At 45.5% G+C, this 21,689-nt stretch overlaps 1 protein-coding gene across 1 annotated transcript; it reads left to right on the forward strand.

Moving 5' to 3' along the window:
* Positions 1-668: 668 nt before the first annotated feature.
* MCM10 (minichromosome maintenance 10 replication initiation factor) lies at positions 669-21,104 on the forward strand. Its single transcript, XM_074572615.1, has 20 exons — positions 669-705; positions 2,521-2,571; positions 3,359-3,679; positions 5,195-5,299; positions 5,925-6,059; positions 6,581-6,755; positions 7,569-7,734; positions 8,497-8,664; positions 10,035-10,151; positions 10,821-11,020; positions 12,063-12,163; positions 13,174-13,275; positions 13,388-13,505; positions 14,423-14,651; positions 16,210-16,369; positions 16,907-17,025; positions 17,904-18,017; positions 18,802-18,947; positions 19,161-19,203; positions 19,588-21,104. Exons 2-20 carry the CDS (start codon positions 2,565-2,567, stop codon positions 19,669-19,671), a joined length of 2,610 nt encoding a protein of 869 aa, XP_074428716.1. The 5' UTR covers positions 669-705; positions 2,521-2,564; the 3' UTR covers positions 19,672-21,104.
* The last annotated feature ends 585 nt before the right edge of the window (positions 21,105-21,689 follow it).

A 21,689-nucleotide genomic window follows, 5' to 3' on the forward strand; every position in this document is an offset into this window, starting at 1 on the left:
GATCCAAGCTCAAATCCTTCCAGGTTTTGGGCAGTTTTGTGGTTTTTTTCTGCATATAATTGATGCAAGGGGAAAAGTGACCAGAGCAATGAGCTGGTACATATTCTGAAATATTATTTTTCACAGAATCATAGTTGCTTGTACTGAAGAAATACTGAACCGGGCTACAAAATACTGACAACTGGACAACACCTGGGTTTGAAATGGCTGGCTTAACACAAGTGCCAAGATTATTTAGGCTATTCAGACAGCTATGGTGCCTGCTGTAAGAACTCTCAGGGGCCACTCTGAGCAGACACTGCCAGATCTTCGCAGCTGAAGCAGGCTCGCAAGAGCGCTGCATGAACACAGGCCTCACGCCATGGGGGTACCACAGAGTGCATGCCATGACACCTGACACAGCTCCACCGAGGCTTCTAACAACATGATGTCACCACCCTCGCACCTCTGACCTCACTCAGCACAGCAGCTCATCCCGACGCCACCACTGCCCCTCTCCCTCGGCCCAAACCCCAGCTGCCATCCCCATCCTCCCGCCGCCTGCCCACAACCAAGATGGCGCCGGGCGGCCTCACCCCACCCCGAAACTGCCAGGACTAAGGATGGCGGGGGGGGGCACCGCCCCCGGGCTGCGCCCGCGCATGCGCCGGAGGGGGCGGAGCTGCGTTGGAGTTTTGGCGGGTGCCGGGGAGCGCGCGGCCGGCGGTGAGCGGGGCAGTGTGAGAGGAAAGGCCGGGGGGAGCGGGGTGCGGCGGGGCCGGGAGCCCCGAGAGCGATCCCTGGTGTTGGGGGGAAGGTCGGGGATCGGGATCGGGGATCTGCGGGAAAGCCTTGGAGGGGGTCGGGGTTCCCTTAGATGGCGGGGGAGGGGGCGGTCGGAAGCGGGGTGCAGCCATTAGGGGAATGTGCGCTAGTAGACCAGAAAGCCAGCCGCATCCTGGGCTGCATCCTCAGCACCGTGGCCAGCAGGGCGAGGGGAGGGATTCTGCCCCTCTGCTCTGGTGAGACCCCCACCTGGAGTACTGTGTCCAGCTCTGGGGTCCCCAATATGAGGACATGGACTTGGAGCAAGTCCAGAAGAGGCCACGAAGATGCTCAGAGGGCTGGAGCCCCGCTGCTGTGAGGACAGGCTGAGAGAGTTGGGGTTGTTCAGCCTGGAGAAGAGAAGGCTCCAGGGAGACCTTAGAGCCCCTTCCAGTACCTAAAGGGGCTCCAGGAGAGATGGGGAGGGACTCTTTATCAGGGAGCATAGTGACAGGACAAGGGGTAGTGGTTTTAAACTGACGGAGGGGAGATTTAGATGAGATATCAGGAAGAAATTCTTTACTGTGAGGGTGGTGAGGCACTGGCCCAGGTTGTCCAGAGAAGCTGTGGCTGCCCCATCCCTGGAGGTGTTCAAGGCCAGGCTGGATGGGGCTTTGAGCAGCCTGGTCTAGTGGGAGGTGTCCCTGCCCATGGCAGAGGGGTGGGAACTAGGTGATCTTTAGGGTCCCTTCCAACCTAAACCATTCTGTGATTCTGTGAATGAGGATCCCCTTATAAGGGGGGGTTGGATCCTGGGCAGTGCTGGAGGAGAATCGGGGATCTGCTTGAGGGATGGGGATCCCACAGCTGCTGTGGTCCCTGGGGAGAGGGGAGGTGGCAGGCACGGTACCGGGGGCTGTGGCCGTCAGGAGAGAGGCAGGGGGAGATCCCAGGGTGAGCCCCTGCAGGACCCACTCCCTAGCAGAGTGGGTCCTGGGGCCAGTGTCACCAGCAGGATGGCAGGAGCTGTTTGGGGGTCACAAGCCACGCCTGCTCGTGTATGCTCTCACATTTTGTTTCGTTCATTGCTGAAAATTAATTTTCTGGGGCAAGAGAAAGGAGAGAACTATTAAAAGTGGAGTTTATAGATGAAGCTAAAGACCTTGCAGCAGGAAAGTTTTGTAAGCATAGAGTTAGAGTTTGGGTTTGTGAGTAATCCATCCCCAGTGGATTTCTATTCTGTTATACAGTCTTACCTTGTCCATTTATGTCTGCCTGCACTGACTGTTTTTCATGGATGTGTGTCCATGAAATGGAGGAGGTGTGGGGAATGTAGAATGTATGTTTTTAAGAATAAGAAATGTGTTCTGAGGAGAGAGTGAAACCCTGCTACTTTCTTCCATTTTCAAATGAAGACTGAACCAATTTCAAAAGATTTGCTTTAGTTAAATGCCAATTATGATTATAACACAGGACTGCTGAGGTGGAAATGGTTATTACTGGGAGAATAGGCTATACATTTCATAAAATTTGTGTCTGTTACAGGCTTTTTTCTAAAAGTAATGCCCTTACACTGCAGTGAGTTCAGCGTAGGTCAGACTTTAAATGCAGAAAATGTATGTGAGAGATTTAAATTTAGTGGAGTCCTCATCTGCAGCTGTAAACAAAAACAAGCTGGTAGTTTGCAAATCGTCAAATAAGAAGCCTGAACACTACGTATTTCTAGTTGAGCTGTAACACTTTAACAATTTCACTGTTGTTCTCCCCATAACACAGAATATTTTTCCTTGAGGGGCTCTTGAAGAAATCCTGGTGAAATCATGGACGGTAAGGGGGAAAGCACTCTTACTTTCAGTGGGAAAGTTGTCTTCTGACCAATACATTAGTTAGTAAGTTCAAGTGTTCAGAAAACTTGGTAAATGTTTTAGCAAAGGAAATGTTGTTGCACTGACTTTACTTACCGAGGCCTTTGAGGTTGCCCCTTACTTTCATTGTTGTCACCTCTCTGTGAGGCTGCTCTGTCCCTTCCCTGATTTTGTTTTCTTCAGCAACAAAGGTTAAATAACTTTCTTGTTTTGTTCTGAATTTCAGTTCTGCTCTGCCTGTCCCATTCCTCTCTCTACTTGGTTTTCTTTTTTCCATTTTTTGTCCCTTTGCTTTTTTCTTTGTTTTCTGTTCTCTTCCTTGAGCAAAGCGTATCCGAGGATATGCTTTCTGGCCTGCCTTGCATCTTTCCCTTCAGCTTCTATTGTCAAAAGCCATGTGGGTGTCACTGTAGCCTTTATAAGGCTTTTCTTTGTAACGGCAGCTATTGTACAAGCAGCTGCATAGGAGGAAAAGCCAGCACTAAGTAGCCTGGAAATTTTCTGCTGCCCAGACAGCCTGGATCATAAACTGAGGGTGTCTGCAACTACATTTCCATCCACTCAGGTGGCAGGAAGCTGCTTTTTCTTCCTTTAACCAAAGTTGAAGTAGTTTTTTAAGAATGCCACTTGCTGTTCTGATTTACTTTTGGTTGACATTAGCTTGTGATTAGAGTAGTATGGATATCTTATTCCATGGCAGCTTTCCTCTACCTGGAAAGAAATAACACTGAGTTTCATTTTTGCCGTAGCTGAAGATGACTTGGATCTGTTGGCCTCCCTCCTGGAAGAAAGCGAGGCAACTGAGGAGGGGAATTCTCCTGAGGAGGAAGATGCCCCAGAGGATGATGGGGGAGAACCAGATGAATATGATGAGCTCTTTGATGCAGAAGATGATGCATCCTACACTGAGGAGGTCGATGCTGAAGACAACATGATTGATGAACAGAAGGAGAACCTGGCTGCGCTGTTTGGAGATGTGGATGACCTGCTGGAAGAGGAGGAAGCAGAAGAAACTATCCCCACTTCAGCTCCCAGTCAGGCAAAAGAGAAGACCAACGAAGAACTGCAAGGTTTCTGTTACAGCCCCTTTTATCTGTTTTATTGTATATATCTTGTCCCTACAGATCTAACGGGTAGGAGGTAGGGTCTGCTGCTTCTCAGTTTAGAATGGTGCCCAGATAGGGAATACAGAAAGTCCTTGTGCAAGTTTGTAAGTCCAGTTTTCAGTGCTCAACGGCCAAACTCACCAAACTTGTTTTCCAAAAAAAAAAAGACAGTGGACTGAAGTAAGCCAGGGAAACTAAACTAACTCTGCTGAGCAGGATAGAGAAGGTTGCCTGTGTACCTGTGCCTTGTCTGATGAAGAGCAATGCTGCTTCAGTCTTCAGGGCTGTTATCCTGGCATCTTTCACCAGCACAGCTCTCTCTTTCCCCTCAGGACTTATCGTCAGGCGGTTCTGCCACACTGTGGAAGCAGAGCTAGCCACAGAGCCTTCCTGTGTCCAGGCCACATATTCGATTATATTGGAAGCATTTCTTTATAGTAAAGAGTGCAATCGTCAGCCATTTAAATTGCCGTATGTTCAGTATCATAGAATGGTTTGCGTTGAAAGGGACCTTAAAGATCGTCTAGTTCTAACTCCCCTGCCCTGGGCAGGGACACCTCCCGCTAGACCAGGTTGCTCAAAGCCCCATCCAGCCTGGTCTTGAATGCTTCCAGGAATGGGGCATCCGCAGCTGCTCTGGCCAACCTGTTTCATTTCCTCATCACCCTCCCAGTAAACAATTTCTTCCTAATATCTAAATCACCCCTCTTTCAGTTTAAAGTTGCTGCCCCTTGTCCTATCAGTAGATGCCCTTGAAAAGAATCCCTCTCCAGCTTCTTAAAAAGCCCCCTTTAGGTACTGGAAGGCTGCTATAAGGTCTTCCTGGAGCCTTCTCTTCTCCAGGCTGAACAACCCCAACTCTCTCCGCCTGTCTTCATAGCAGAGGCGCTCCAGCCCTCTGATCATCTTTGTGGCCCTCCTCTGGACTTGCTCCAACAGGTCCATGTCCTTATGTTGGGGGCTCCAGAGCTGGACGCAGTATTCCAGGTGGTGTCTCACGAGAGCAGAGTACAGGGGCCTGCTGGCCACACTTCTTGTGATGCAGCCCAAAACGTGGTTGGCTTTCTGGGCTTTGAGCGCACGTTGCTGGCTCATGTCCTGCTTTTCACCCACAAGTTCTAGGCAGGACTGCTCTCCATCACATCATCCCCCAGCCTGTATTGATACTGGGAGTTGCCCTGACCCAGGTGCAGGACCCTGCACTTGGCCTTGTTGAACTTCAGTAGGAAAGATATATGCACCATGGCAGGGAACATACCACGGTCTTTATAAGAGAGAAATCAGCTCCAGGCTGTATGGAAAAGTGGCCCTCCACCGTGAGCTATATAGAATCAAGTAAATCTGTATTGTGGCTCAATTCTTTGTTTTCTAAGTTCCTGTGATGTAGTAAAACTGCCAGACTTCCAGGGATATCATAAATCCCTGTTTGCGAAGGCTTCCTGCTGTTTTCATTATTATCCTTTTTCTTCTCTTTCCTAGCTGAGCTGAGAAAATTGCAAGAACAGATGAAGACATTACAGGAGCAGTTACAGAAGACTGCTATTGGGCAGCAATCCAGTTCAAGCCCTGAGAAGAGAGCCCCTGGTAATGAGGCTAATTAAATGGGTTTACGATTTGTTGGCCTACCAATGTGCAACTTATAGGCAAGACTCCAGATAACCCTAAAGTGGGCACTGAGTAGCAAGGAGGAACGGTGGTCTGGTGTATTGCCTCGCAAGTTGTTTCCTGCAGCTACAGACTAAGCTACAGTTTAGCTACTGTGAGCTACAGTTTTGGTATCTGCATCATGGGTTAATTCTACATGGGGCAGCTTTCATGACTGAAGTGCTCCAGGGTCTTCTGCTGGACGTGTCCCCTCTTACTGGCAGATGTTGGTACACTTAGAAAATATAGTTATGTTTGTTGCCGTAGCACATCGGGTGCAGTAATAAAGTTATATGGGAAAATTGAAAAGCAGGGGTTTGTTCCTACTTTCCACAGTTTTGTGGCTTCCAGAATTTTAGGTCCTTATGGGGAAGAATCAATGGGGCTTTTCCAGCTGTTGCATTTCAGATGCTGGCAACTTAGCTGAAGGGTTTCTGTGTGGGACCCTGACTTGGGCCTGTTATTCAGAGAATTACTTAGTTTGGAGCAGTTCTTAAGAGATCTGCTCTTTACTTTAGGAGATCCTGAGATCTCTTAAATATTTTTTTTTTGTTTTCTTGTCCAGGTAAATCTCCCTGTCCACCCTTAAAGGAAAGGAAAGTTCAGAAGCTGCAAGAGTCACCAAGTTTCTCAGCCCAGCTGGGCAATCCTTTGCCACCAGCCAAACGAGGAATCCAGAAATCAAAGGCATCTTCAGCAGGTACTGTTCTCAGTCTGCCTTTTACTGAAACGCACTGTGCTTTTGTCAAAAGCCTGTCTAGTTCACAGCAGCGGTGTAGACACATCCAGGATAGTTTTATGCTAGGCGGTGCCCCAGTAGCAGTCTGGTCACAGTGAAACAGAGCTCACTACAGAGTTAATTATTGTGTTCTTTACAATGGGTGCCATACTCTGTACTGCTACGGTTAACTCTGGATTCTGACAGCAGTCTAGCCTGCATCTGTGTATCCTACAGGTTAGCTTGCCTGGAAAATGAGAGCTGCTCTGGGAAGCTCCTCTACCAGGTAGAACTCATTGCTTGAGCTATATGTGACTGAACTGGAGCTGTCAGTTCCCAGCTGACTGGGAGACCAGTTCAGTACAAATAGGACAGTTTACACCTTTTTAAGTGCATTATATTAGACTCCTGCCTCTGGTGAGGTGTAAGTTACTGTTATTTTTATTTAGAAGTTTTCTTTCATTATCAAGATTGTTTTTCTTGGGTTTTTTTCCCCACTAAAGAGAACAAGACTCCTCCTCCACGACAAGTCCTCAGTCTGGCGTTCCAGCCTCTCAAGTCTGCTGCAGGGAACACACCCAGTAAGGTGACCAGAGAGAAGAATCCTCACATGCCTACGTGCTCCAGTGCAACAACTCAGCCGGTGTCTGTGGAAACCTTCTCAGGACTGAGATTAAGGTCAGCAGCCCAGCACTGAGCTCTGTCTGGGGACATGACCCTCCAGTAATGGGAGAGAAAACGCAATCAGTCCAGTATCTTGTGATGCTAGTCATGCAAGTGGTGAGCAGAGGACTGGATTTCTGATTTGCCGTATCTACATCGTTTACCCATGTCAGATTAGTCATTGTCATTAGGGAATGTAATAGAAAGCCACAGCACTGTCTGGTTGATCAGTAAATAGGTAACATTGACTTTTGGCTTAGTACCATGTTTCTATTTTCACCTTTACTCTTTTCTAACAAAAAAAGCTATAATTCTATTAGCGCTGTTTCCCTGGGATGTCCTCAGTGGTGGAGGAGGAAGGCAGTGAGCATGTTCAAAGCCCGATTGTGCTCCAGTTGAGCAGATTTTGCTCCACACTTAGAAACCTCGGGAACCGTTCAGGATCCCCATACTCTATGTGGCCACAAGAGGTCTCTGAATACTCACGGTGTCTTTCCTCACCAGAAACCATGCTGGATTTCCAAACCAAGCTCAGTCATTCGTACTCGGTGATTCCTGAAATGAGCAGAGTTAATGCAAGCTTGAGGCTAGGTTGCAGTACAGCTATTTGGACAAAAACCTGCATGATCAGTAGCTTTATGATATTTGTACAGTGTCTTGAACTGAGGGACAGGGGTTTTTTTTCAAGGGACCTCAGGGTAAAATAAGGCACAGAGGCATTTTGCTATGAGATGTAGCCTCCCCAGGAGAATGCTGGGTGGTTTTGCTTGTCTCTGTCCGTTTATGCCAATGGATGTGTTCTCTTTTACATGCTTTTGCTTGATCTAGAAAACCCCGGGTTTCGTCGGCTGAAATGGACAGGAAAATGGCTAATCGGAAGCTCATCCGACTGTCCCAGCTGAAAAGCAAACTTGCTATAGAAAATCTGGAGGAAATAGACTGGGTAACATTTGGAGTCATCGTGAAGAAGGTCACTCCTCAGAGCGCAAATAATGTGAGTAACTTTGTTACATCCCTTGCTCAGTCCAAGTGAAATGCTGGTCTTCTTTCCTGAGAAACTAGTTAGGGTCTTCGACTTAATCAGTCAACTCCATGCAGTTAATGGAAAGCGACTATGTTAAAGATGTTGGCTCGTCTGGTTTCATGCAGAAGTGCTGCTTTTAGCCCTCAGGGTAAGTAAGTCCTTAGTTTATCTGGTGCAACTGTCCCAGACACTAATGTGAGAAATGTAGCCATGGCATAAATCTGTCTAAATCTGTTCGTCCACTGTTACATGTTAAGCGCTAGTGCGGAAAAAAGAACTGTGATTTCAGTCTTTTAGTCAGCCCTCTTCTTTTAGATGTGCCACCACGTTCCACTTCTGTCATTTCCTAGAGGTCATTCTGTTCTATATGGTGTACATGCCCAAAGTCATTGATGAAACAGAGATCTGGTCGTGCTTTGGGTTTATTTTTTGAGGTGGGTAAAAACCTCTTTATTCAGCAAGCAAGAGTGCTGTCCAGCTTTAATATCAGGGAGACTGGTGATAGCAGTTATTGTTGTGCTATTTTGGCCTTTAAGAATCCCAGAAATGGCTGTGTGGTATGGCTGGAGGTATTTTATCTAACCTCTGTTAAGGTTACAAATTGTGCTTTTCTGGATGAGGAAAACCCAGGGGGAAAAAAAATCAGAATAACTCTTTAAAAGCAACAGCAAGAGGGGATGCAGTCAATGTCCCCATGCTGAGAGCTGAAAGGAAAACAAATGTCTGTTCCAGGGCAGAACCTTCAGTATTTGGCGTCTGAACGACCTACGGGATCTCAATCAATGTGTCTCACTCTTCTTGTTTGGTGATGTCCACAAAGAGCACTGGAAGACAGAGCAAGGCACAGTCATTGGGCTGCTCAATGCTAATCCTATGAAACCTAAAGAAGGCTCAGATGAGGTGAGAGGATTTTTTACTTGCCCATCAGCTGTAGATAAAAAAAACCATAGCAGAACTTTTTCATATCTACTTGAGATTTAGCTTTATAACACATGTTAAGGCTGAAATTACAGCAGTCTGCCTAAACAGTTTGAATTGCATTCAGATATTTGCGTGGTGTGTATTTGCTCCTGGCCTTCTGGAATACTGAACTTCGAGAAGTCCTATTAAGATCTAAAACCAGAGTTTATTCAAGTGTTTAATCTGCTCTCAGTAGCAGTCAGCTCTTCCACACACGTAGGGTGTGTTTTTTCATTTCAGTTTATTCAGCTACCCCAGTACAAAGCCTGTTTCAGCCAAGAGGTCTCTAAAAGCTGAAAAAGGTGTGGAAGCTCATTTCTTGCTTCTAATTTAAGCATGAGATGTGATTGTAAAATGTTTTCTGGTTCCAAAATCATGACTGAGAAGAAGCAATATTTGATTTATTAAACAAATGATGTATTATGTTATAGTAAGTTGATACACAGTACTTTGTTTGTTTAATCAATTACTTATAAATGTAGAACACGATGAATTACTTTTCTTTATGTATCAAAAATCTTTTTAATTGCACTGTAATGGAAACCATTTTTCCTGACTTCTTTCAAGGGGAATTTCAATCTAGTTGCTGGTGATGTAGTGTTTTGCATTTTAAATTCTCCAAATGGAAAAACTAAGAATCTCATTAATTGTCTATTAAGATATATAATTGATTAAATTAACATAAATAAGCAGTAGAAAGTCCTATCGGTGAGTCAAAAAGCATACCAGATTTAATATAAGGGCTGTATTTAACTGTTAAGAATGGCTCTTCTTAGCTAAAATGTACACATTTAGAACTACATTAAAACTGGCTTCTCAAAGTGTTTCTTACCTACAGACACAATTCCTAGTATCTTTGGTTGTGTGAAGTAGACACTGTTCTTGTACCACAGGAGTCAGTTTTGATTGTGCCTAAACATATGGAGAGGGACAGAGAGCTCTTAGTCCATCTTTTCTTCCCATCCACTGCCGAATGTTGTTGCCATGGTGGCGTCAGAGCCAAGTGGTTGTACAAGACCATCATTTATAGCATAGCTACATCTGCCTTTGCTGGTCTTTGGTTTCTTGAGGTTCTGAACATAGAAATGCAACATTTTTCATCTCTTTGTGAGAAAGAAATACACTTTTTTGTCTTTTTAACTGAGCGTTTTCTCAATCTGAACAGGACATGTGGCTTTCTTAAACTAGGCCCGCATTTTAAAACTGCATTGTTAATACCTGATGTACCAAACTGGGCCAGAGCCAAACCAGTGACATCTAGACAGAAGTCCATGCAGTCCTCCTGAAGGCGTGTTCTGATTTCTTTCTAGGTGTGTTTGTCTGTTGATCATCCCCAGAAGATCCTCCTCATGGGTGAGGCTCTGGACATGGGCACCTGCAAAGCCAGGAAGAAGAATGGTGATCCTTGTGCACAGATTGTGAACCTGGTTTGTATCTCAGTAGTTAGGACATCCTTAAGCTGTTGGTAAAAATCTGGCTGCTGATTTTTGTACTAATGCTCCAACTCTGACTTGTTTCTGGATCTTGACTTGTAACTAACTAAAGTGAGCGGAGAAACTGAGAAATGAAACCTAGAGGAGCTGCTTCTGTGATGGCACTGTAGCAGCAGCATGGTAGTTCCCTAAATGCAAAGCTGGTGCTGCAGTGAAAAGAGATGGTCTTGACTCATGACTGTCACCATCTCCACACCCTTTCACTCTCTGTGCTGCTGCAAGCTTCCACACACTGCACTAGAGAACTCATCCAAGGTAAAATAAAAGGAGGTTTTTCTTGGGAATGGTTCTGTTTTTCAGTGATGGTTTTAACCCGATGAGTTCCCTGGTCCAGCGTGCCTGTAAGCTGCCAGAATATTTATTCCTGGGATGGAAGAAGCCCTTGACACATGGGGGTTTTTTCCAGTGATTAGCATGGGCAATTTTAGTTTTGTTTTTCATTGCTGGAGTGTGGGCCTGTGTTTGCTGAGTTGGTCAAATGCTGTAGTACTACACTAGAGGCATTACTTCAGTTTAGCCATAGAAGGATGCATGTGGATGAGAGAAACGAAGTGAATTGTAATTGCTAATGTTCTGCAACTGGCTTCTCCCATTTCTTTTCAGAACGACTGTGAATATTGTCAGTATCACATACAATCCCAGTACAAGAAGCTCAGCTCAAAGCGGGCAGATCTGCAGTCGACCTTCTCTGGTGGCCGCATTCCCAAAAAAATTGGTCGGAAAAATCCCAGTTTGAAGGAGAGGCTGTGTCAGGATGGGTTTTACTATGGAGGCGTCTCTTCAGCAGCATATGCAGCCTCAGTGTAAGATAAACCACTTATTTCCCTTGGGGTAGAGCACAGTTCACTGCTTTTAAACAGAATTTACCTGCCATATACGAGTGAGCTTGAAGCTATCTCTAAGGGGATCTATTTAGTTAGACCTCCCTTTGACTTAACTACATTCACCAAATAGAAATAAATGCCCCGTGTTTGGTGTAATCCTCCTGGTGCCATGGGATAACAGAACTGCTATTTGATGGGAAAATTTTAACAATCAGCTCTAAGATGTGGTACAGGGTGTTTTTACCTCTAAATTAATGCTGTGTTGTGAAGCCAGGCGGCATCGTGTCTCAGTAGATGAAATGAACTTTATCATGAGGTCCTAAGCATTTCAGTCTCCGAGATGAGTATTTTTCAGTGCCATTCCCTTACCGTATTTTGTTCCAGCTCATTGCATTTAATCCCAGGCTCAGTGACAGTGAATTCTGTATTTCCTCCTCCTCTCTTCCTTGACTGAAATGACACAGTATCACTATGTGTTAATGAAGAGATAGTAGTACACCCTGCATATTATTAAGTGACCGAGGCCAGTAGATCAGTATGCATCTCATAACTAGCATGGAGGGGCCACGTCCTTCATCCAAATCCCAATGAAGACAGCTGTGGGAATACTTGAGTCACAGCTGGATTGAGCCTTGTGCTTGCACACACCTTTCATTCCCTCACCACTGCCCTCTGATAACTGGTGTGATTCCACAATAACGAAGCAATTCCAGCCTCCTCTCCATCCCTGGAATTAACTGTGAGCAAGGCTTAGCCATGACCTATGTTTAGCATCTCACAACGCATAGGAAATACATATCTCAACCCAGAGACAAATGGGAGATCCTAAACATTGTGCTAGAATTAAAATTTAGATCCATGTCCTTCCCAAAGACAGACAGATGACAGCAGAGAGGCACCAATCTGCATTAAATGAAGGGTGGCTGGAGTTTTGCTGAAGCACTGGACTAGTGTTCAAGCTCCTGTCCTTGCTGTAAGCATGGAAAAACTCTGATGTTCTGGTTTTGTTTCCTCTTTCTAGTGCAGCAGCTGCAGTGCCAAAAAGGAAGATTCAAACTACTCTCTCCAATCTGGTCGTGAGAGGAGCTGATGCAATTGTCCAGGAAACCAGGCAGAAAATTGGTACGTAACTACCCATGTAGTCTCTTCACCCTCCAGATATTGCCATCTTGATGTGTAGATGTGTCCCAGGACCCTGCTACTCACTGAATGAATCTGGCAATTGGTTTGCTACAGAGATAGCCGTTTGCAGGCTGCTTTCTCAATTGATCAACAGTCCTCTTCCCTCTTGAGAGCACAGCTGCCAGGCAAATGTAACTAAGCAACTGTGTAGCTCCATGCATCTTTTTTTCATCAGTGCCCCTGAGTTAAGTCTCCTCTTCTGTCTTTGGACAGTGACAGAAGATCTTTGCCAGATTAATGGGAATTGGAAGTTTTAAGAACTTTGACCCAGAGAATTTATTTAATTTGATTAAAATAAATGACTTCTGTCGATCTTGAAAGCTTCCAAGGAATACTAAGTATAAATCAGAATCAGGTCTGCAATGCAGGGGACCTCCTGAGTACCCACCCTGTTTCTAGTGCTTTTCCTTTGTGATCGTCAAAGTGTGTTCCTTCCATAGCCTTTGGGATGTCACCAATCTTCTCTGCCACCATTTGTTTCTGTAAAGCACCTGATGTTACACCCTCTTTATGCTTGGTGGAGAGCAGATCACAGATTATTCAAACTATGTGCTCTAGATGCCACTTAGATGTCTTACTCACATCTTTCATTTCCCTCAGTTGCCTTCATTTCAGACAGCATAGTGTGTGTCCTGTCTCCAGCTGCTCATAATTCTCCAGGGATAAGATGTTGTGGGTTCAGGGCTTTCAAGCATTCTAAAAATGGGAATGGTGGGAGCACCACAGATGGCCAAGGCTGATGGGGAACTGACCGACTGACAAAATTGAAAGCTGAAGGGGTAGAAACGTCAACCAAATGCAATGTAGAAGTTGGCCTTGCACTGGGGGGAGTGCTCACTCAGGTGACTCGCAGGGCTTTCTTCCAACGTAGACTACTCTACATCTCTAAAGCCAGGCTTGCTTCCCTTCCTGGCTCCAAATCTCTTGGATTTCTGACGTTTCCACCCCAGGTGCAGCAAAGAGACCCATGCAATGTTCTGAGGAATTCAAGGAACTGCTGGCACAGCCAACCTTTGGAGCAAGAAACCTCTGCAAACACTGGACCAAAGCAGGTATTGTCCTTTTGCCTGAAGGAAAACCCACTCCTGAAAACACTCAGTCTCCTCCTGAGCAAACATTAGTGGCTTTTTATTTTGGTTTGGTTTGTTTTGTTTTTTTTCCCAGATGCTGAAAAGAAGCAAGGGGCCAATTTCCAGTCTATCTCTGCTTCAGCACTGCTCAAGCAACAGAAACAAAAATTGCTGGAGGCCAGAAAGAAGCGATCTGAAGAGATTCAGCGGAGGTAATACACACTGACTTTCACGGGAAGGGTTCTGCTGTTGTGGCCCTAAGTATAAATGTGGAGGTGTTTTGTTGTTTTTAGAAAAACTTAATTTAAATAGAAATACCCTAGTACTCAGTGGAGAACCAAATGCTCTAGCACTGTGCCTGGTAATGGGGAAGCATGATGAGAAGGGGCTGATTAGAGTAGGAAATGGGTTGGGATGCCTGGTTATGTTCATTGCTGGCTTGCAAGGGTCTTCTGGACCTTAAGATTTGCCACGTGTTTTGTGCCTATCTTGTTAACAAACCTAAGAACCACCTCAGAAGAGCCAGCCTGGGTGAGACTGAGATTGATGTAGCTAAGTAGCCAAAACAGAACCTGAAGGAGAGTAATAAGACTAGGCACAATCATGATGATATTTCTCGAAAAAACTTTTCCAGCCTACAACACTATGTATTTTCAGGGACTTTTCAAGCTGGAGGTGGCATCTGTCACAATATCTCTGAAGGGTTTTTTGGTTTTTTTTCCCCATGAACCTGTCCAACGTCTTAACCATGACCTATGTAAACCTAAGCATTTGTGTGACGCCTGTGACAAGGAGCCTCACTGCTTAACTACCTGTTCTGCAAAGAAGCCCATTTTTGTGCTTTCAGCTCTCACTTCCCAGCTTCATTTGATGCTTCTCCTTTTTTTTTTTTTTTTTGCTTCGGAAAGCAATCGGTCATTCACTCCTTCTGGTGACTTCTTTAAGTCACTCCTGATTTCAGCCACCCATTAAATTCCTTACCGGTCTTGTTTTCTTCTCCTGAATGCCCGAATAAAAGGCCAATTAGTGAAAAATCACTCTGCATCCCTTCCGCTCCTATCTGTTTCTCAGACCTCTCTGTCTCTTTGACTTGTGTCCATATTTCAATGGATTACTCTTGTCTTAAAAGGTTTCTCCAGAACACAAGTAAAGCTGGCAGCCCTGCTCTCCCATCCTCCTCCAGACAGTCCTCGCTCCCTTCCCCAGTTCCTGGGGCAGAGTTTCCCAAAGCTGCAAAAATGTCAACTCCTCAAAGGCCCAGGCTGGGCACAGGCTTCTCAGAAGGAGAAGATATCCTTTTCTTTGATGGGTCTCCACCTCCAACACCAAAGCTAGACAGCTTGGCAGAAGCCAAAAAGGTAACAGCTCTTTGAATCTTTTGAGTGTTAAGGAGGGGAGGCTAAGGGAAGTTTGGTTTGTGGTAGTAGAGGAGTCTTCGATCAGATATAGGACAGCTCAGTGCTGACATTGTTGAAGTTTCTGATTTGTGGGATCAGACTGGGCTGTGTTACAGCGCACAAGAAACCCGTGTTTCCCGATAGCTGTTAGTGCCAAAGTCTGTGGTACCACCTTGTCTGTAGTCAACATCCAGAGCAATGGTTCCATTGCTGCTAAAGAGAGGCCTGTGTGTGTGATGTTTGGCCACTGGAGCTGGTGTCTCTTGCTAAATCAAAATCCACCTGAACTGGTCAGGAGCGAGTTGTTATGATCTGTCTCATGTGTGATGCTCGTGATCTTGCTCTTGGTCTCTGAAGGCAAGCATCACCGAAGCCACTGACATAACTGACAATTTCAGCAAATGCCAAGTAGGATAGGGGAAAAAGCAGCCTCTTGGGATGGGACCGGGGAAAAGGAGATGGGGAGAAAGTGAATTTCATATAAGTCATGAGCCTGATGCTAAGCTTTTTGCTGAAGAAACACCTCTTTATGCACACCAGCAGCTTCTCTGAGTAGAACTGTCTCCGTTGTTCTTGACCTGAGATTGTCTATCATTCCTTGGGCAAATTACTTTTTTGGAGAGCAGTTTGGAGTAGCTGTGTGGCTGTCCTTGTACCCTGTTCTTCATGCAGATGCGAAGAAATTCGCTGTCCACCAGTGGCTGCTTTTTCGCTCTTGTGTTTTGGGGGTTTGGGACACCTTAAAGCATCAGGTTGCGTATAGTTCCTGGACCAGGATGGGAGGTGCTGAAGTGATTTTTACAGAAGAAAGGAGAACAAGGCCTGTTACTTTGTTTTACAAGCATGAAAACCCTTAAGTGCTGGGAAGGGGCAGGGGATTTGTGCTGAAAATCCCTAGAGTGCTAAACTATGCATGTTCGTTCTTGGGCATTTCTAGTGGAGTATATTGTGGATGTTTTCCATTTGCCAGGTAAGCAACAGTCAACTAAACTAGTTTAGCTATGTTGTGCCATGAGTTTGGATAATTTTGGTTTCTAGTCAGAACAGACTGCATCTTTCCTTGACACAAATCTGTTCACATGTTCATCAAATAAACTTTTCTCTTTCAGCAAGGAAGAGGGAGTCTTAGCATTCTGGGAGTATGGAAAGGAATAGTTGTACTAATTTTCTATTAGTTCCCAATTATTACTAATTTATGTGGAAATATCAAGTGATCTGATTCCTCTGGAAAACTTACTGATTTGTGAAGCAATTAAAGTATAGCTGCAGAGATATCAAATGTGGTAACACCCCTGGAGGAGTGATTTTATGGTTTGGGAAGTCCCGAGAGGTTGAGTGATGTGGTGAATTAGCTGTACAGCAGAGCTGGGAATTTTGTTGAGTCTCTCTTCATCCAGCTCCGTGCTTAGGCCAGTGGGTCTTGTCTCCTCCATTTGACAGACTTCTGCTACTTCTGGAAGTAGAAACATGGGAGCCAGACTGGTCACCAATACATTTCCTGCTCTTTCCTGTCTTCTAGCTGGCTGCAATACACCGACTACGAGCAAAAGGCCAGATTCTTGCTAAAACTGACCCAAACAACGTCAAGAGGAAAAGAGATGATGTTGACAATGTCCTAGAAATTGTTGAAAGGGTTGAGAAAAATGTTGCTCGGCCACAAGGTACCGAAGCAGAGAATGGTATGTAAAACAATCTCTGACCCTGTGGAGAGAGTGTGAGACGCTCTGATAGCTCCCTGTCCACATCTCTGTTCCCTTTCTTCTGGCACTTGAGCATCTGCAATGCATGGCTGACTTAACCAAGGGAAACCAAGAAATAGTCACGCCTAGGAAGATATCTGAATTTTCTGTGGGAACTTGAGTTTGCCTGCTGGTGATTTACTGTGTGATCTTGGATGAATTGTTTAATTCCTTTTAAAGCTTCTCCATCAGTCAGAGAAGCAACACTGCTTGCTCCCCTGGGAGTGGTGTGGAAATTCCTAGTACAGTGCTTTGAGAGAAGATGCAACATTATTTAAAAAAAAAAGAATTTATTTTTTTGAAGCCATATTTGAACTTGGCTTCTTGTTCTCCTGAGCTATTAAAGGCTGCTGTTTGACCTGAACATCTGCCTGAGAGACCCGAGACTTTCAAAATCTCCTGCAGTGGTCATGCTTAGAGTTTACAACCTTCTTTCAAAGTTGGTCTCTGTAGGACTGAGCCTTTTTGTCTCCCTAGATATGGACAAACTGGAGCCTGTCCAAAAGAAACGTCGTGAGCAGCTGGCCTATCTGGAGTCAGAAGAATTCCAGAAAATCCTGAATGCCAAGTCCAAGCACACAGATGTCCTGAAAGAGGTATGGCCTCAATCCAGCTATGGCTGAGGGCTCAGAACTAGGGAGCTGTCTGGACTCCTCATAATGATTTCAGCAAGAAGTAGGCACCCAAACACGTCATAGGCACCAAATCTTCCTGATGAGTTGGGTCAGGTGTCTCTAGCACACAGGGCCTGCAAGTCAGCATTATTGTCGTAGGCATGGTAAGGTCAAGTTGCCATTGTCTTATTTTACTGTGTTTGGAAGAATCGGTGAAGTTTCCTGGTTAGTAGATGATCAAAGAAATCCTTTTACCTTAAAACCAAATTAGCCACATACCTATTTTGTTGTTCATTTCTTGACATCTTGGCCATGTAGAGACAGCTGCCACCTTCGTCTGGGACTTGAGTAAGTTGTGCAGCCTGTGAAATGCCAGCAGTTGCCCTAAAGAGCTAAGAGGTTGGGTTTCTCCCATCAGGGTCTTAGCTGAGCATGTTCCCAGGGATACAGCACCTCCAGTGGCACAGGGCTTTTGTCTTGGACACATTGTATTGGTATGAAGTCCTAGTTGTTTCAAGGTCTTCTGAGGAGTAAGATTTGGCTAAGAACCAATTCCATTTATTGCATCTGCCTATCTGACATCTCCCTGCACTGTCCTTGTAGGTGTGTGCTTATTTCGGTAGTACATGCTGTTGTTAAACACATGTTCGTACATCTCGGATGTGGCTCATTTCAGTGTTGATGAAGCACAGCACGTGCACTATATGGATTTTTTTTGAAGCAAGAGATATTTGGTGTTTCTTTGGCTCCCAGACTGCAGTCTACTTCAAGCAGGCCCGGTAGTAATTTGCCCTAAGGCCATTTATGTAGGGGCTTTTCCCATCTTTGCCTCCCCATAACCCTTTTGTGTGCCCCCACAGGCTGAGGCTGAACTGCAGGAGCAATACTTCCAGCCACTGGTGAAAAAGGAAGAAATGGAAGAGAAGATGAGGAGCATCAAAGAAGTGAAATGTCGAGTTGTGACGTGTAAAACGGTGAGTGGAGCCAGGGCAACAGCAGGGGAGTGGAACACGGATGGTACAAAACGGTTGCTGGACCACCCTGTAGACTCCCATCTGTCGCTCTCTTGGCCATAGTCCAGTACAGGGATCAAATGGAGACAGTTTTGTTCCTTATGCCTGTTGCTGAGAGCAGCTCATGCACTGTGTGACTGCGACGTGGAAGACACTGGCAAGGCAGGCTTTAGTGCTGTGCTGAACATCACAACTTGATGTTTGAGCGTGGGTTCCTTGGGTGTTGATGTCCTGAAAACATTTATCAAAACATTTACCAGTTTCTTGCCTGAAGTCATTTGTACCAGGACCCTCAGTTCCCCATATTACATGGCAAAAGAAGCCAAATGCCTTGAAAACATAACACTGGGTAGGATTCCTTTATCTGTGTTTCCAGGGATTTTGCTATTAGGAAGAGCAATAGAGCTTTGTTACTATCCCAAATGAGGGGAAGGGAGGAGTTACTTGCCATTCCCAGACTTTCAGCCCCTGATGCACTTTCCCTCTTGCTGCCTTTCCTGGCTGTTTTGGGGCTCCACAGAGGGCCCCTGTGTGCTCCGTGAGGTGCTGGGAGCAGGGCTAAGAGTGGTGGCAAAGAGGGGAGGATGGCATTAGAAGGAGCAGGGACAAAGCCTGGAGCTATGATCTCAGACGGGTGGGCTCCTCGGGATGGGAGAAGACAGAGATGCTTTCCTCTAGACGTTCAGCTGTCGCCAGTCTCACATGCTGGTGAAGCACTCACAGCTCTCTTTCTCCTCCCTGACAGTGTAATTACACCTATTTCAAGCCTCTGGAGACGTGTGTGCAGGATAACCACGACTACCACTGGCATGATGCCATCAAGCGATTTTTCAAATGTCCTTGTGGAAACCGAGCTATTTCCCTTGACAGGCTCCCAAAAAAGCCCTGCAGGTAAGAAATGAGCTTTGTGAAATAGCGAGTGGGGCTTTTGTACTGTCCATTTACAAGTAACGTGTTGGGAATCACGTAACCATGTCCTCAAACGGGAATGTTAGTCCTTGTGCTGAGCAGTGTGGGAAAGGTGTGGGGCTAGTTTTGGACCCCCTCATACTGTGCAGCAAACACACACCACAGTGGTCCTCACCTGCAATCTTCATCTTTCAGCACCTGTGGCCTCTTCAAGTGGGAGCGAGACGGGATGCTAAAGGTAAGCGGGAGCCAGCAGATTCTGAACACCTCGGCACTCTGTCTGCTTCTCTTGGTACTTTTGTCCCACACTTTGCTTCAGTGCCCTTAGGAGCTCCCAGCAAAACCAAGCAGCTCTGCGTTTTGTCAGGTGCAAGCAGGTACCTGCCAGCTGTGTTTTAGTGGACTTTCTCCTCTTGCTTTCTGTTCTTGAAGCTTTGTTTTATTTAACTGTGAGGAATTTGCTTTTGACTGAAGTTATAAGAATTCAGAATGTCAAGGTTCCTAGAATGACTCTCAATATTTAATCAGATAATTTAGCCCTGCGACAACTTCTGTCAAAGAAATGTTTGGGAGACATCTTACCACGCATTTAACTTCTTCTCTCCATGGTTCATGTTTCTAGGAGAAAAAAGGTCCGAAGATTGGTGGGGAAACACTTTTACCAAGAGGCGAGGAACAACCAAAATTTCTCAATAGTCTGAAGTGACCTGGAGTTGATAATTTTTTGGTTTTTCTTCACAACATAAGAATGGATTTCTGTGTTTAAACCACACATTTCTGTACTGGAATTCTGAGAGGAGTCTGGTTGTATGGATGAATGAGCAGAGAAGTCAATTCCTGATGAGAAGGACAACCACAAAGTCTCCACCAGGCCACTACATGATATTTGGCTTTGATCTTTTTAAAATTGACTGAATAAGGCTGCATGTGAAATACACATTCATGCCTGTTCTTCCTTACTAACAACTTGTTTACAAGATTTAACCTAGAAAAGAGACAGCTAGAAAGGAACTTGTATGAAGAAGTCCCTAGGGATCCCGCAATTTTTGTTGAATGGCTGGTGTAGAGTGACCTCACCAGAATTTTAAGTGACAAATCATCATGAACCGGGAGGACTGTAAACTCCCTAAGCGCTTGTGAAGTTAATGCTGTGGTGCCTAAGTGCCAACCTGTCAAGGTTTTTCAGCTGTTGGCCGAAAAGGGGTGTGAGAGGGTTGTAGCCACAGAGCAGTCTTTGGCATCATTGGCATCATTTGGAGCATTGGCTCCAAAAATTACTTGCTTTGAACCCTTAAGAACAGATGTGAGACAGTTCCTGAGTTGTCACCTTGGCTTATGTGTTAAGAAAAACCTTCAGTGGCTTTGGCGTTGCAAGCCAGCGGTGTTTACACTCCGGACTGTCGGGAGAGTTCCCAGCACCATCCACACTACAGCACCTTTTTGGCTGCAGACCTGCAGCTCCCGCTTGGAAATGCATTTTATTTTGTAAGTGGTTTTAAAGAGCTGAGTGCTTACATTTAATACCTTTTACCCTTTTTCTGGCATTTTAAATTTTCCTGAAATGTTTCCTAGTCATCACCGTGTCAATCTAGGCTGCTGGCACAGCTGTGTGGGGACAGTAGCTCTCAGACCAAGCAGGACGAGGTCTCCAAGGGCTGTCTTCATACAGGTGTTTTTCTGAAAGCGCATATCCGTCGGGATGCCTGTGGTATTTGGTCAACTTTTCCTGGACCTGATCCTTCTGCTGCCCCTAGCTCATGCCCCGTAGGATCACCAGGTATTTTTAAGTGCCTGAAACCACTCGTACCTCCGTGATTACGTGAAACTGCCACCAACAGTCTCCCATGTCCCAGTGGCCTTGATACCTCTTCTTGTTTGCACAAGGGCTGGAAGAGAAATAAGTTACTTCATTTGAAGCAGTGGGACGGATTTGCCTCAGACGGATTCTGCAGCCCTTATCTACTGGTGCTTTATCTGGGCAGCTCTGCTCAGGACATTACATACATTTCAGTCTCAGGTTGATACCGTTTGTTGGGTGGAGTGTCACTGGTAGGTGACTGTAAATATGTAACTGACATTGCTTGGCAATGTCTCCCATTGATTCCTCATTCAGAATAAATAGCGCGCAATCAAATGCTCCCTGGGTTTGTATGGTATCGTTTCTCTGAGGAAGAGGATGAGTTGCTTGCCTCAACATACTCATTTGCCAGAGAGCTTGGTGCTGAATCACCAAAAGGAATTGGTTTGTGGTTCGTAACTCTGTCTGCACGCAGTTTTCTCAGTCAGACCAGCAGGAGTTTCTCACCTGGAGGCCGCAAAACCAGCATGAAAGTCCACATCAGTATCAGCCTTCAGCCATCACCGTGAAAGCTTCACGGTTTTTCCAGTTCCCGTCTCTTTGGCCAATAGAAAGGAGATTTCTGCAGAAATTAAACTGTCAAAGCAGGGGTAATGCTTTATCTTCATAAATGCCCCCAGGACTGCTACAGGTAAGAAAGGGATGTGCCTCCTTGGGAGCCAAGGAACAAAAGCCGTGCTCTCAATTCATCCTTGTATGCAAAAATAGGATGAAGAAACCAAGGCCCATTGCTCTGCTTCAACCCCAGCAATGAAGGAGGGATGGGGAAGATTGAGGTAATGGATTTTATGTGCCTCAGTCTGTTTCTGGCAATGCTTTTCTTGTGCCAGAGATGGCTCCAGCTCAGCAGAAGCAGGCAGGAGATG

This window comes from Larus michahellis, chromosome 1 (genome assembly GCF_964199755.1).
Source record: "Larus michahellis chromosome 1, bLarMic1.1, whole genome shotgun sequence".
NCBI classification, from domain to species: Eukaryota; Metazoa; Chordata; class Aves; order Charadriiformes; family Laridae; genus Larus; species Larus michahellis.

Excerpts from the sequence above, each read along its gene's own strand:
- MCM10 (XM_074572615.1), top strand. Across the intron at positions 6,756-7,568 it reads TTCTCAGGACTGAGATTAAG|AAAACCCCGGGTTTCGTCGG; the intron begins GTCAGCAGCCCA and ends TGCTTGATCTAG. Across the intron at positions 13,276-13,387 it reads CAAACACTGGACCAAAGCAG|ATGCTGAAAAGAAGCAAGGG; the intron begins GTATTGTCCTTT and ends TTTTTTTCCCAG.